The sequence below is a fragment of the Oncorhynchus gorbuscha genome, linkage group LG16, assembly GCF_021184085.1.
Source record: "Oncorhynchus gorbuscha isolate QuinsamMale2020 ecotype Even-year linkage group LG16, OgorEven_v1.0, whole genome shotgun sequence".
In the NCBI taxonomy this organism is placed as follows: domain Eukaryota; kingdom Metazoa; phylum Chordata; class Actinopteri; order Salmoniformes; family Salmonidae; genus Oncorhynchus; species Oncorhynchus gorbuscha.
In genome coordinates this window covers 70,959,057-70,975,066 of record NC_060188.1, presented here as the reverse complement: position 1 = coordinate 70,975,066, position 16,010 = coordinate 70,959,057, and the positions used below count along the sequence as shown (strand labels likewise).

Below are 16,010 nucleotides of genomic sequence, written 5' to 3'. Positions count from 1 at the left end.
AGAGCTACATTATATACACACTTTGAAGAAGGCATTTCCATTGGCTCAGAAACACTTTGGAGACAATACGGAAACTAAAGCCAGACACCTGATCAGTCTCTGAAGAAGCCTGAGGATAAGGGCAAATCAAACAGGTTTGGGAAGCCAAACAGAGGACCCAGTGTCTGAGAGACAAAGACAACACCAATCTAACCGCAGGGCCAGGCAAGCTGTGCTCACTCCAGGCTGTGCACTCTGCTTCGTCTTTATGTACAGTAATAGAATGCTGTCGTACAGTTCCGCTTCAGTATATAGTGAATAATAATGCATCATCACATCTCCTAAGCTGTTAGCGAACGCAAGGGACCCTTTTTTATGTTACAAATCACGAGTCCCATCATGCATGGCAAAGATCTGTAAATCCACATAGAACATCATGACGAAGGGACGAGAGAAGGAGAGACTAATTACTAGTGAGTGAATACAGCAAGTAGAGAGACCGGGTTGTTGCAGACTGGATACTAAACGAGCGATGACGGATTGACATAGTGGAACCAGGGCACAAACTTTTGTCTAAGATATCATACTAGCATACCTTAGTTACTAAGGTTTCCCACAGACAGGCAGACTGACTGACATACAGACAGACATAGCTTACTGTTGATTAATTTTAGTGTTGGGAGAATTAGTCGGCCTCCTTCTTTCTATCCACCAGGGCCTTAAGATGAATGAGTCATGAAAGCTGTTTTCTTGTCTATTAAACCATGTTGAAAGTGGTTGGGAACAGTCTGTATGCAAATTAAATGTAAATAAGGATCAAGTTGTACATTTCCGTCTCCATCGCAACCAAACACATCATCATCATCAAACTGAGCAGCATCTCTCTGGTAACTAGGACAAGGTTGTTTGGACTTTAAGCTGAACAAAAACACATTCATCACAATACCGATTTGTTTGACTTCTACAGGACCAGATCAAAAACAGACAACATCAGCTCTTCTCTCATTTTGGATTAAGCACGTCAGCAGACCTAAAGGTTCTTATCAAAAAAAGAAAAAGAAACCACTTGAGAAGTATGATGCATCAAAGGCAATCAGCAGGTCTAAATCCTCAAATAGAATTCAGCAGGGCCTGTTGCTTTGAGTTAGAGAGAGAAGATATCAAAATGAATTTGTGAAAGATAAGGTGTGGAGCATCTAGATAAGGCATGCATGCCATCTGTCCATCAGCGCTTTGTGTTTATCTGTACTCTCTCCTCACTTGCCGCAGATTAAGCTCAATCAGGGCCCGGGCAGCCCTCTGTCATACTGATTTCCTATTGACATCTGCCCTGGTATTGTGCTGTATGTTTGCTGAGGTAAAGATATGAGATGTCTGCTTTGTTTACAGTGTTTTAAATCAATGGGCATTCATGTAAATGAATGCAAGTGTTTACATTATAACAGCTTGGGCTCTTGGTTGTTATCTGTGTGTTTGATGTTATCAACCCCAGATGTAAAAGCATGTCCCAAAGCTGTCCTCGACGGTCGGCCATGTTTATGTGGCGTTGTAATCACCCGCCCCCGCTTCCCTTAACCTGTTCCTTACAATTCATTCACCCATGATTTGTTTTGCACCGGCTTTAAGTGAAGTGAAATAACAAACAATTTACTTTAAATTAGTCACTGTTGCTCAAGCAACTGCCAGACAGACACGGACAACACTAGTGTATTGGGTAGAGAAGAATCACATTTTATAGAGAGTTATAACACACTGTTATGCAGTGCATGTGATGTATGTCCAGACCTTATATGTATTGCTGTTATTAGATTATTTGATATTCTTAACTTTTTCTGTCATATTTTGTCTGTTTCAGATTTCAGTATGGGAAGGGCTTGGTGATGTATCCGGAGATAGGAGACAAGCTGGACATTATCTGCCCAAAGGCAGACATGGGGCGGCCGTATGAGTTTTACAAACTGTACCTGGTGAAGAAGGAGCAGGCAGACCAATGTAGCACAGTCATGGACCCCAATGTGTTGGTCAACTGCAACAAGCCTGAGAAGGACATCAAATTCACCATCAAGTTTCAGGAGTTCAGTCCAAACTACATGGGCCTGGAGTTCAAAAAGAACGTCAATTACTTCATCACATGTGAGTATCTGGTATTTAACCACACCGATGCATCTTATTTTATACCATCTATAAACTTTGTATTGATGCTTAGAAATTACAACACGATTGTTCCTAGATTATTCATAGTTTAATACAGCCCCGACATGGAATAGAATTGCGAACAATTCACAAGGCTTTTCCTTAATCTGTCATTTAGAAATGGGTATTGTAGTGCTGCGATAATATCAAACAGTTGTATTTTCCATGAGCTTAAAGGGATACTTTGTGATTTTGGCAATGAAGCCCTTTATCTACTTCCCCAGAGTCAGATGAACTCGTGAGTCTTGGGATACCATTTGTATGTCTCTGCGTGCAGTTTGAAGGAAGTTTCCAACTAGAGTTACCGCAATTGCTAACTAGTGTTAGCGCAATGACTGGAAGTCTATGGTAACTGCTAACAGGGTAGTAGATGCCATAGACTTCCAGCTATTACGCTAACACTAGTTAGCATTGGCTTGCGAAACTACCTCTAACTTCCTTCATACTGGATGCAGAGACATAAAAATGGTATCCGTGAGTTCATCTGACTCTGGAGAAGTAGATAAAGGGCTTCATTGCCAAAATCCTGAAGTATCCCTTTAACGTTCCTTAGTATACCACATATAGATACTGGCTCTTTTTCTTGGAATACAAGGCTTCTGAAATATTTGCTGTGATCTGAAAGAGACCTGTCTAGTACAACTGAATTGATTATCCTTCTGCTGAGCCTGAAATCGTTACAGCTCACATTAAACTCCCTCAGCACAACATGAACATTTTCTTAAGGTCATCTGACTATAATGTATGTTGAATGAAAATCTTATCAGGTAGTCCTTGGTCGGGAATGCCTGAGCGTCCTTGAGTATCTTTTGACCCGTTGTTTTTATGTGCATCCACTACTAGCCTAGTTCTCCCTGCTCAGCGCGACTCTAAGCGCAGAGGGGTCTCTGAATTTTCTGAGGTGAAATCGTTTCTGTCAGATCCGGTCAGTTGCAATAACACTTAAACTCTGGCAGAGGGGTCAGATCCAGTCAAGCAGGCCTGATTTGTTCTGTTACACATCGCTGAGCCGAGCCCATTGGCTCTGACACCCTAACACCAGCACATAATCGACTTCACCCGACTCCACAGGTCCACAGGCCCAATGCTTCTTTTCTTTAACCCTTTGATCCACATGGTATGTCTTTAGATCATCACTGGTGGCTGGCTGGGGAAGGAGCTCTGCTATTGTCCTCTCCTCTCACAGATCTAGCATCAGAACATCAATGACACCATAATGTCCAGTCTCAATGATAACTGGTCTTCAACCCAACGTGGATGGCCCATAAAAACACACTGAATGACTGGTGAAGCATGAAAAAGTGCTTCCAGCTTTGATACTTCTCTAATAGGAAAGCAAACATATTGTGTCTTTGCCACAAACTGATTACATTTCTGATTATCCTTGAAAGTAGTCTGTATATTTTCCTCATGTTCTTTAGTCCTGTTCCAAAAAGAACAATTTATGATGTGGTTGCAAGAGTAAATGGGCCACATTTATCAAAACATGTGTGCAGACTGAATGTGTAAGAGCAGTCCCAACCACAAACGTACAGAACGTTGGATAAGGTGTCCGGTATTCTTGTGACAGTGACTCTTGTTAAACAGTGACTCTTGTTAAAGGGGAAATGAGCTCAAGCGCTTGTTTAATTAGTGAACTCTGCAGCTCTCTGAGTATTGGTGGATTAGTGATGAAGATGAGAGGCAAGGCACAGTGCACTCTACACTGCTGATTCACTTGTTTTTTCATAAATCAAAGTGAGGTTTGATAAAAACACACAACTTCCATTGCCATGAGTGCTGCTGTCTGTGAGAATATCTCTCTGAGATTTGACTGACTTTGTCTTTGATCTAATCCAGGGTTTCCAAAACTCGGTCCTTACTTTACCCTCTGTAACAGTATTTCAATGTTCGGTTTGTTACATTTGAAACGCAAAGGTGCGTGTAATGTCCGTTTTTATATTTTACTACGTTTTCTACTTGAATCGTCTTTCTCTCTATCCTAGTGCATGCTACTTCCCACACAAAGCCCTGCTCCCTGTCACTCAAGGAGAGCAGTTGCTCAACCACAGAATCACAACCACTTTCTTGCTGTTGATTCTGCAGCCTGCATGGTCAGATAGATGCAACAAGATGTTGGTGACATGCTGCTTTCCACTATTACACTATTAGTTAGTGTATCTTACTGTCCGCAAACTACTGTCTGCTAGTTTGTATTTTCATAGCAAGTTGTGGCTCAAATAAATCTTGTTAACCGCTAGTAAGCTGGCTAGCTAGCTTGCTAAATGTAGTAAGAGTCAGAGCAAACATAGCTATCGAATACAGCATGGCACCAGTAATGGTGTATGCATACTATAGATAAGTCTGTTATTTGTGCAACGATATCAAAGAAATGAATCATAGTGGGCAGAACAAGCAAGGAGGTGGGCAGAGCCAAGCATGAGCTAGTGAGATCCTATTGGCGTGTTCTAGAATTTATTTGCAAATTTCCAAATTACTTTTGTAATGTATATAAACAAAGTGCATATAAATGTAACAATTCAAAACGAATCTGAACAACACAATAAATAGAATATTGTACCATATCAAAGAAAAATAACTAACAATGTGTAAAACTGCAGCATCCGACTTAAAACATTAAACAGGTCCATCTTTTCCCGCTCTTCTTTATTATTTATGTTAAAACCAGCAGCACACAGCAATGCTGACCATATTTAGCTTTTATGATAAATTTGTATTCAGAAATGCAAGCTGCCTCACATTCGAGGGGCTGACGCGGTTTCTTCACTCAGTAATTATTTGTCCCGTTTTCGAGAAGACCCTCTCAGAGGGAACAGATGTGGCCACTATGCAGAGTCTCCCTGTCATGACTTTAGTAAGCCGTGGGTAGACAGAGGCCTTGTTCTTCCACCAGCTCAGAGGATCTGCAGACCTTTGGAGGGGCTCCTCCAAATAGGGACGGACCTCCATTATGGCATCTGCTGAGGGATTCCTTCGTGCTGCATCCCCAGTTGCTCTCTCGTCAAACAGCATATAAACAGCAGATGTTTGTGGCACTACTGCTGGTGCTTCTGCTCCATCTGATCCCTCTTCTTCCTGCTGCCCTGGTGCCTGAGCCAACTGACTGCTGGGGCTGTCCCTCCCTGCTGCTGAGGTTATTTTTTGAAGAGCCTCATCAATCGCTCTGGCATCACTGAGGGCTAACTTCATAAACCTGGGGTCAAGTGCAGCGGTTTCTGATAGCACGTGATTATATTCCATTCTGTGGATCTTTCTGTCCATTGATGAACATAGGGTGTCCATCAACTCTGTCACATGTTCTGTGGTTACATTTGCTTCTCTCTGGTGACTGGCTGTGATTCGCTGCAGACCCTTACACAGGAGTATCATTTCTGAAGCTGTCGCATAGCTGAAAAGAGAGATCAATAACTTATTAGTTCAGGTTCATGTTTTGTCGACTGATACTACATTCTCATCTACCGGTCATATACATATATAATACTGGATTGATGTAGTAATGATGTATTAATAACTGCTTACTGTACCTCTCTCCACTGATCTCCACAGTGACCTGCTCAAAGGGTTCCAGGACTCTGCACACCTCCTCCACCACCTCCCATTCCTCTTGGGTCAGAGTATCAACAGGTGGATTGACAATGTCCAGGGTAGAGATGATGGCATTCTTTGACTCAAGAAACTGCTTCAACATATAAAATGCTGAATTCCACCATTGTCCATTGTTTAGGCCCCAGCTCAGGCATCCCCATCTGGCGTTGTGTAGACTTTTTAGTTTTTCAGCACCTACTGTGCTCCTGTGGAAGTATTCCACAGCTGCTTTCACTTTGTCCACAATGGGCTTCATCACCTTCAGAGCATCTCATACAATCAGGTTGATTGTGTGGGCAAGACATGGATGATGGGTCCATTTTAAAATGTTCATGGCTTTGGTCATGTTAGCGGCATTGTCGCTAACACAACAGAACACTTTTCCATCTACTTGCCATTCTCAATGGTCCCTGAGGCCAAGTTCTCTAAGGTGTGTCTATCGCTGAACTCAAAGTAGTCCAGAAGACAGCTAGACATCGAAAAATCTTCAATGAAGTGACATGTAACCAACACGTAAGACGTGGTTACCCTTGAGGTCCAGCAGTCAGTGGTAAAGGTAAACTGCAACTTTTTGGACTCTTTCCCGTACTGAAACCTGTGTGCTCTCGTACAGTTGTGGAATACATGATTTTGAAAGGGTTTTCCTGCTTGGAATTATGTACATTGGATTTAGACTATTGCTATAAATTCTAAAACCTCTGTCTTCCACGATCGAAAATGGCTGGAAATCGGTGGCAATCATTTTAGCCAATTCAATATCAATTTGGCCTTGTTTTGCTACAGACATAGACTTTGGCATAATCTGGTCCATAGAAGACTGTGTTGCTGTGGGTCGCAGAATAGGCCTACTTGACTGAGTGGATACATCTCCACGTGTGGAGGTGCTGGCTCCACCACTATCACTAGCAGGCCCGCTAGTTTCTCGAAGCTCCGCTACAGCTCGCTTCACAGTTGGGTGCACAATTCACATATGCCGGTGTAGGTTGTGCGTAGAACCGGCTTTATATGAGAATTTGTTTTGGAAAATTCTACACTGTGCTCTAACATTGTGTACATTATTAAAATGCATCCAAATGCTACTGTGCTTCCGACTCATTTTCCAGCTGTTGTTTTCACAGCTGTCCTTCCTCTCTCTCCTCGGCTGCTAAGTGTGTGACTGTGAGTGAGTTGGCTCGGCCCTCCCTCACGCATCTTTGGTTCATTGGTTGACAATGCGTGTCTGATTGACAGGAACAACAGGTGAGGCTGTTAGTCTGAGCAGACAGTCAGAACGAATGTGTGTGCGTTTGAGCATTTAGGCCTATATTATTATTTTTATTTTTGTGTTCTTTGAATTAGTTCATTCTATTCATTTAAATCTTTTGATTATTCAGATCTTAATTTTTTAAATATTTTTAATAAATATATCCGGCTCTTTTGATATGCGAGTCGGCTCCCAACGTTCACCTACAAGAGCCGACTCGTTCGTGAACGACCCATCACTACTCTGTGAAGTACGCGTGTGCAATAACTCAATTTGCCCTTGCACTCCTTCTAAACAACACCGTTTTTGTAAACTTTGGCAAAGGGTAAAGTCTACAAAAGCGCAGTCCACTCTGTTTGTTACAGATTATAATTTTGGAAACAGAAAACTGTATGGAAATCAAATGTTTCATCGATGAGAAAATTAGAAGAATGTCGGCCAAAATCCATCTCACTCCATCTTCTCCCACTAAGGACCACTGGGCTTCCTCTCATCACCTAGTTTGGTAGTGAGTGGAAACGCCAACCAGATGCTTCACATTTATACACGAGACAGAACATGCTGTCGCGTTGTTCTATCTGTGGCAGTGTCTTCTAAATCAGAGAGGAATAGGCGAAGCATGTATATGTTAGCTAGCTACATGAGGTAAGAAAACATCTAATGTAACATCTAATTAGTGTCACCTGGAAACACTGGCCAACAATTTTGGTTGTTATGTTGTTATGTCAAACAACAATGAGCCCGGTTACATGCACACAATAATATGATTATTGTGGATAATCAGATTAATATAATGTTTAGTTTAAAATGTTTGCATGCTTTGCGAGAAGAACGATTTTCCTAATAATCCTGTGTACATCGACATATCTGAAATCAGGCTACCTGATGGGACTTAAATAAATGCAGAAAATCAGCAATCAAAATAAACGTTCTACGACAGTGACCATGTTATTTTTGCAAAGCCTATTTGTTTTTGTGTTTGGACAACTATTTCTAAAATGTTCACTTTCAGTTTATCCGAACCCACTTCACTTGCGCATGAGAGAGAGTTTTGCGCTACCGGTGCATGCACATGCGCAGATCAAATACACCACTGGAACAAGAGGGAGGCTCTCGGCTGGTGCTTGCACATGCGCAGATCAAATACACCACTGGAACAAGAGGGAGGCTCTCAGCCGGTGCTTGCACATGCACAGATCAAATACACCACTGGAACAAGAGGGAGGCTCTCAGCCGGTGCTTGCACATGCACAGATCAAATACACCACTGGAACAAGAGGGAGGCTCTCGGCTGGTGCCAGCACATGCACAGATCAAATACACCACTGGAACGCCGATTAAGCTGTTTGCATGTCCTAATAATTTGAAAGATTGCTCAGAAAACCAAGTGTTTTAATTGGCGAGTGCTTACTTCGATTTTGACCTTACACCTATTAAGATAAGGTCATTGCTATTACAGAAAAACTTTATTGACCTGAAATTAGCACTGTATGCAGGTAAACCTAAGTATATGTAAATATAAGTATGATGATTTAAGCATGTGTACTTTGGATGGTGTCCATATTGATCGTGTCCCTGCTTACAAATATCTGAGCATCTGTATAGATGAAAAGCTGTCTTTAAAAAAGCATATTGATGAGTTAGTTAAGAAGCTGAGAATAAAAATGGGTTTCTTCTATAGAAATATGTCCTGCCTCTCGCTAAATAGTAGAAAGCAGATCATTCCGTTTACGTTCCTAGACTATGGCAACATCATCGACTGTATATGAACACAGCTGCCACTTCATTTAAGCCCATAGATGCAGTTTATCATAGCACATTGCGCTTTATTACGGGAGACTATTTTAGTACTCATCACTGCATTCTCTAGCAGAAAGTTGCTTGTCCCTCTGATGTCACGTGTGTTGATACATTGCCATGTTTTCATTTAAAAAGCCGGTCTCAGGGATAGAAAAAGGAAATTCCTTTGGTCTCTACTGAGTTAGGTAAATCAGCTTTTAGTTATCTTGCACCTTATTTGTGGAACTATCTTCAAAATGTTCTTACATTTGATGCTCTGGTGCCTCTAGGGCAATTCAGAAAGCTGATTGAGGACCTTATTACTGAAGAATGTGTTTGTTTTTATGACCATGTTTTTCTTCCTGCTTGCATTTTGTATTTAAATTCTGATGTGTGTATCTTCTGTAGTTTATGTAATTCAGGGCTCATATGTAAAATTAACCTTGGTCTCAGTAGGACTCCCTGATGAAATAGAATGAAGGTTAAATAAATAAGCAGAGTAAGGTGTTTACATTACTATTATGATACTTTGCCTACTGGTATAATCAGTTTAATATCGAATTATTAGTGTGTATGTAAACATACTCAGTGTATTCAAGGTGCAGCCCACTACAGTCCAACTAGGGTTACAAAGGGAGGATATAATACTGGAAACTTTCGAAGTTATCAGTACACTACCAGAATTTTGCTACTTTTAAGGATTTTATGTAATATATAACAAGACATCTAGTGGCCTTTTGGGTGCTTCAGATGATCACAGTTGTCTAATTATCTCTGGTCCTCTGTGTGGCCTTTTATCACATGTAAAATATATAAAATAATTAAGTAAGATGATTAAAAAAATGTTTGGGGAATGACAAAATATTTAATCACAAAGCTGTAAAACATTATCCTAAATATAAAACATCTATTTAGTGAATAGAATTAGTGTTTATTATGAGGGTTTCAGCATTCCTTTTGTTTATGCACATTTATTTTACTCTGTCAATATGTCTTTTTTGTCAATGTTTTGGCGTCAAACTGGTGGCAGTTGTGAAGAAAAGTCAATATTTGGAAGAGTTGATAGAAAATAATCCTGTTGTTGTTTAGATGCTTGTTTTCATTAATTAGGCTATTTTCTCTTTAAACATATGGTCTATCTACTACAAACTCACGGACAATATGGACACATATATAACAAATAAAAGTAGATATGAATACATTTAAAAAAAAAGTTATTCAAGTATAAATGACCAAAGTTACAATAGCTTGCCATAGATTGTCTGTTAATTAATGAAGATTCTGGTAACGTTGGTAAATACTGGTGGCTTTGCAACCCTAATTCCAACTAAAGAATTTGAATAATAATTGTATTTCCATGATTCCAGCAGTTCACCAGTTAACTATGCCAAGATTTGTTTTCTCATATCATGCAGCCCTGCGTGGCACCGTTTGGTAATTATAACAAAAGTGCAGGAAATGCTGACATTTATGAAAATGCTGAAAATGAAGTTGGATTGAACAGTATAGAACAGTCAGAATGGAGAAAGCCCCATTGAAATCACTTATAATGTATTCGTTGCCAGCCTAGGGTAATTTACTAGTCATAATGCATATTGAAAACTAGTATTATTTAAAAACATAAAATACTGTCAAATACCATTGAATCAAAAATGTGAAAAATATCTGCATTTTCTTTCACCAGAAAATTGTGAGATATCTTAGGGGTTACATTTAGACTGTATCAAGGGCATATAAAGCGGTTTTATGGGCCCAAGTAGTTCTTATGATGTTGGGGAAAATAAAGTACCTTGAAGAGTTTCCCTATTGAGGTCAGATCTTTGTTTCCTTTGACTCAAAACAGCTGACCATGAAAACTCCTCAGACAGAACAAATTCATCATACACTATATTCAATTGGTATGCCAAAACGTCTTAATCTAACTCTGGGATAACGATTTTTCTATTAGGTATCACTCTGCTGATAAGATTAAACTTCCTTGGCACTTTTATATAAATGTCTCAAGGCAATGTGACCCAGCTGCTCCAGCTCTGTGTGCATTTTAACTCTGTCGCTCAGAATAACTGTTGCTCCATGACATACTTGTTATTGCTCAGGGACAGAGGAGCCATAATGCTTCATCACATTTTTTTATACTCCTCTGTAAACATCATTATACCAGAGATAATGCCTCTAATTTGCTCCAGTGATGGGTGGGGGGAGGCTAGCATAAACTTTTTATCTCACTCTCACCTCAGAATCAAAAGATATCATCTTTGGTATAGTTCGCTCACACTGTGTGCACGGACATGGAGAGGATTATCTTTGTTGACTGTATGCACACTGGTATAGCTTTCTCATATGCCGTGCGTTGGGAGTCAGTTCTTGCACTTGCTGCACCACATAGTTCATCCCCACAGTAAACGTACGACATGATCCGTATGGGCCTGTGGTGGTCACCTACCCCCCCCCCCCCCTGTGGTGGTGGGTCTTTCCCTGTGTGCCCCTGTGCAGAGGGTCAGCGAGTCTCAGCAGGAGGGGTGTCAGTGATAACCCACTGATGTCAACTCCAGCCTGACCACCATTTGGCAGCAGGGCCAGTCGGCCAGACCACAGGGCTGCAGTAGAAAGAAACAGACATACTGAAGTGATTATACTCCCAGATAGAAAAAAACAATCCCCCAAACAAAAATCCATTTTAGCATGGAGTTCTTCCATGCTAATCATCTCGTGCTCTTTTCAAAAGACAATACATCCCCCTACTTTGAACAATGTGTATGTCTGTGGAGGTTTTTTGTTGGGAGAACCTATTTTCTAATCTGCACACTGATTGATTCCCTGTTACCCACCACGGCTGATGGTGACACAATGTGACAGCTGCCACTCCAGTTTTGGTGGGGGATTGGAGGCCCATGAGTGGGTTTGAGAGAGACCGAGATGTGCGTGGTGTTGTTTGTGTGTGTGGGGGGGGGTGTGCACATATAGTACGTGAGTCTGCATGCGTACGTGTGTGCATATGTAATTGTGTGTGTAAGTGGGAGAGTGTGTGTGTGTGTACTGGGTGGGATGGTGGGCTGTTGGCAGGACATGGCCATAATCTACTAAATGTCTCTGGAAACTGAGCTGATTGGCACCACAGCCTGAATTTCCATCCAGTGCATTGTAGGGGCAGAAGAGGACATGTGTGCAAGAAAAGCTGAGTAGGGAGATGTTACAAGATAATAAAAACAAGACCTTATGCACTATAACACACTTACAAGAGAGGTATTGTGAAAGAAATGCTTGAAGCTCCTCAGAAAACCACAGATTTGAACAATTACATAAACATAATGAGTACAATTTCAAGCAAACATACCATTTGAATTATTTTCAACATTAAAATGTGAGTAGTTATCCCCATTATGTCTCAGGAGTCATTTGATATGGCCCCTGCTGTTCCAGAAAAACACAACAAAGCCTTCCGAGGCAGCGTCTTTCTGGATCTGTTACTTCCATGGCTCTCACACCATGTGTAGTGCATTTGCTTCTCCCATAATCTGCCTCTTCTCGATTCAGTTCATAAAGCTCTGTGTCTGTAGAATTCACAGTAGCTTTGAAGATCTTCAATCCTGGGCCCGATTACAATTAAACTCTTTCATCATGTTCCGCTAGCATCCTCTCTCGCTGACATAACTTCTCTAAAATGTTACACCCACTGGGAACCTTGATTATAGTACTCGCAACATTAGAATGCGTTACACTCAAAAAATCTGTCTATCAAGAAAAAGATGACAGAAATGAGCTATTCAAGCAGAACATCACTGATGCTTCGTCATTGGTTCAACAGGCTGACTAGTCTCTTGTTAATTTAGACTCCGTGGCTTGCTGCTTGGTGAACTGGTTTCTATCACAAGGCCATGTTACCTGTGTATCCAGTTAACTGGTCTCTGTTACTGGTCCAGCTCGCTAACTGAGCTTGACTCAAAAGCCTTCCTCTAGGAATTTAAATCAATGTGAAACACAAACATAGCAAAACAGCTGCTCAGGCATTACTCCATTTTTATGACAGACTGCACCGATCATATATTCCCCATGTTGCCTCGTATCTATTGTCCTGATTCCTCTTGGTCTTCCATTCCTGGCGTAAACCCTCTCTGGAGGTGTCCTTCATTGCAGTTTAGTCAGGAAGCAGCCAGAGAGCTGCATGAGCCTTGTCACTGAGGTAGAGGGAATCACAGTGTAATTGGGCCAGATATAGCACCATTTCCCCCCTGAGCACTGTGGATGCAGGAGGGGAAGGGGGAGATTTGTCATGGAGGCACCCTCGGACAGCTGACTCTAATCTTCAGCCCAGCCCCAGGAATGATGTCATCTGCTGCGCTCCATCTTACCTCTGACACACCATGACATCTCCACTGTCTACCAGTCTAAGACCTTAAAGTGACAGTCTCTCATCGCACACGGGCCAAGATGCAACGAGAGATACACAACAATATTCGTCATATGTATGCAGTGCGGGCTGTAGGCCATGGGAGAATATGCATGTCTCCTTGCGAAACTTGGGAGTTAATTGTCATGTCTTATACAGTGTAATTACTGTCATTTGGCATCAAATGAAATTGGCTTTCCCTTGACTTTTGAAAGGCGTAAATGTGAGAAAAAAAGAAAAAAAAGGGTCTGGTATTGTATAAGAGAGAAGATAATGTGAAAAGCATGATCCTGGAAACATTAATGTCATGCTCTCTAGAGAAGTATTAAAAAGCTGGAAAAGACTGAAAAATGAAGAACAGGAAATTTACATTTGAAAGGTTCTCTTTTTATCACTAGTTCAACTGGTCCCTGGATACTCCTAATGTTTTTTTTAAAAATCAGGAATCGATCCAAATGTAGGCGTAATGAAAAATGTAAGGCCTAAGTGTATTGTGTTGCACATGTCACAACAATGGTGCTGGAGTGTAGGACTTTTGCTCAGGGTTGAATTATCTAGGGCCTGGTTTGTTCTAAAAGAGCCTCTGATTATTTATTGATAGTTATCGCAGGCCTAGACTGCACCTTGAGGGTGAGATCAGAGCCCTTCCGAAGCTGACTGGGATGCATAAGGAAGTTGAATAGCCGGTCACTTTGGAATAAAGAACAGATGATTCTGATTTTGAGGACATAACCCTGGCTTTGATGTACCGCTATGCAGCCACAGCTTTTGGAGCTGGCCCGAGCCAACATTTTTCATATGCCACAGATGAAGAATGAGAATTACCGGGTTCATTTTCTTTTACAGTGGCTGCCATATGAGAGGGGTCAAGTTTCCCTGAGGTGGAACCAAGGGGCTTTCCATAGTGGTCACTGTTATAGTGTTGAGAACATCCTATTCAGATGTTTATTCAAATGATGTGAGGTGGTAACTAAACTCCTAAATCTCTGTGTGACCCACAGTGTCAAAAGCTTGAGTTATATCAGACAGAATCAGTGTGCAGTGAATAACCTTTTTTTAAACTGAACATAGAAATCAGTCATAGAGTTGTCAGTCATATGAAATGTAAAGGAGTCAGTTGTCCCATAAAATAGTGTGATCCTGTGTGTTAAATAGCAACGTATATCTACCAGATCTGCATTTTTTGGTTTATCCACTTCCCTGTTCTTGACTTGTTTACTCTCTTGATGTGAATGTAATGGGCGTTTTGGTTAGAAGACGCATATTTATCGTTCGCTCTCCAGACAACACATTTGATCGCAGCCTTTGGAGTTCCAACAAAGCATGTGCTTTTGATTTTTTTATCTAATTGCAAACATAGGCGCTGTCTAGATCATAAGCCAAGCTTTCCTTTTGTTTCCAGAAGCCTCTGCTTTCGTGGTATACGTCCAATCTTAGATCATTTAAAAAAATATATATTTTTATGAACTGACCTCATTGAAAGCTTGAATTTCTTAAAAGGGGCCCCATCAGCAAACTACTTTTGACATTACTAGTCTGTAGAGCAGTTCTGTTTTACTTTTACCCTCTTCTCTCCTTTCACTTATGTAGGGGTGAAGATGAGAATGAACTAGCGTTGTTTAGCTTTTTATGAGATTCCTGTGTGGAGCTGTGGAGATGATTAAAGTTGACCTTTGCTTCTTCAGAGAGTAGCTGTTTTTTTCAGCTATTGGTCAGTCTCTGCTTCTTCAAAACACTGAACCATCTGCGCCTCCACATGGATCAGATCCTCTACCTGTTGCCATAGCGATGTCCCTAAGGTAGTCACCTTGGCCTTTGGGGGCCATAGAGTGAGGCATGATGGGACGTAGTGATGATGCGTGTTATGTAGGGTAATGAGTGCTCCCCCTGCTCCCGGTGCATACACAGCTGAAACTAAGGCTAATTTAACACCAATTCCTGCTTTTAGGGAGCTGAGGAGAGAGGGTATTAAGTCAATGTTCTTTCAGAAAGCTCACCATGTAAGATCAAGCTTGCAGTGTTCCAACAAACTGGCCAAAATCCTAGATATATTTTTTAAAACATTTAAATAAAATTGCTAGGAGAAGCCTTAGAACACGCACCGCGATTATAAATGGTAGGCTACAGTTCACTATTTTGGAACAATGTAATTTTGAATAATAGTCCATTACGATCTGAAATTTGAAAATGACTGCAGTAGTTGTGTTCACTTATATATCATTAAGATAAATGAGAGCAATCATAATCAGAGAAAAGTGTTGCTGCTAATGGGACTTCTAGCTGGATGTGAAATTCCTCTTTTTAAACCATCCATCTCAGTCCTGGGTAAAGGATCGGTTGTTGTGGAAAGTATTTCATGTGTTAGGGTTTCACAAGTCAGTGTTGACTTTAACCATCAATCGATGAAATCAGAAGGGCACTATGAAAAGGTCAGTGCTGGTGCTGTCAGATCCATCATAGACAGGGCTGCACATTGGGGCGTGCCTAGTTTTCTTCAATCTACTGTCATTTGTCTTTGGCTATGAGCAACAATAGAGTGTGGAAGCAAAACATCCTCCTAACTAGCCTTTCTCCCAGTCTTTGATGTCTCAGCAAACTATCTATTGATGCTCTAAAACAAATAGATGTGCTAACATGGATATTGGTAGTCGCTCTCAATTTGAAAATGTCCAACACCTCTCCACAGGTCCTTAGAAATATTAATGTTGTCTTCCTTTTTCATTACATCTGAGGTAAAACTGTAAGCAAACACTCAGTGGGCATTCCACCTTTCATTCTATGAATCTACTTCTCAGAGTTGTTTAGAAAACAGTTTGACTGAAATCTTCTTTTTTTTAACGACAT

The 16,010-nt window shown here is 41.0% G+C and overlaps 1 protein-coding gene across 1 annotated transcript in view; it reads left to right on the top strand.

Annotated features, from left to right (window-relative positions):
* LOC123999203 (ephrin-B1-like) overlaps positions 1-16,010 on the top strand; it is a 72,392-nt gene that overhangs the window by 27,735 nt on the left and 28,647 nt on the right. The window contains exon 2 of the mRNA XM_046304735.1: positions 1,835-2,112. Coding sequence (XP_046160691.1) covers positions 1,835-2,112 — 278 coding nt within the window. The remainder of the gene's footprint in view (positions 1-1,834; positions 2,113-16,010) is intronic.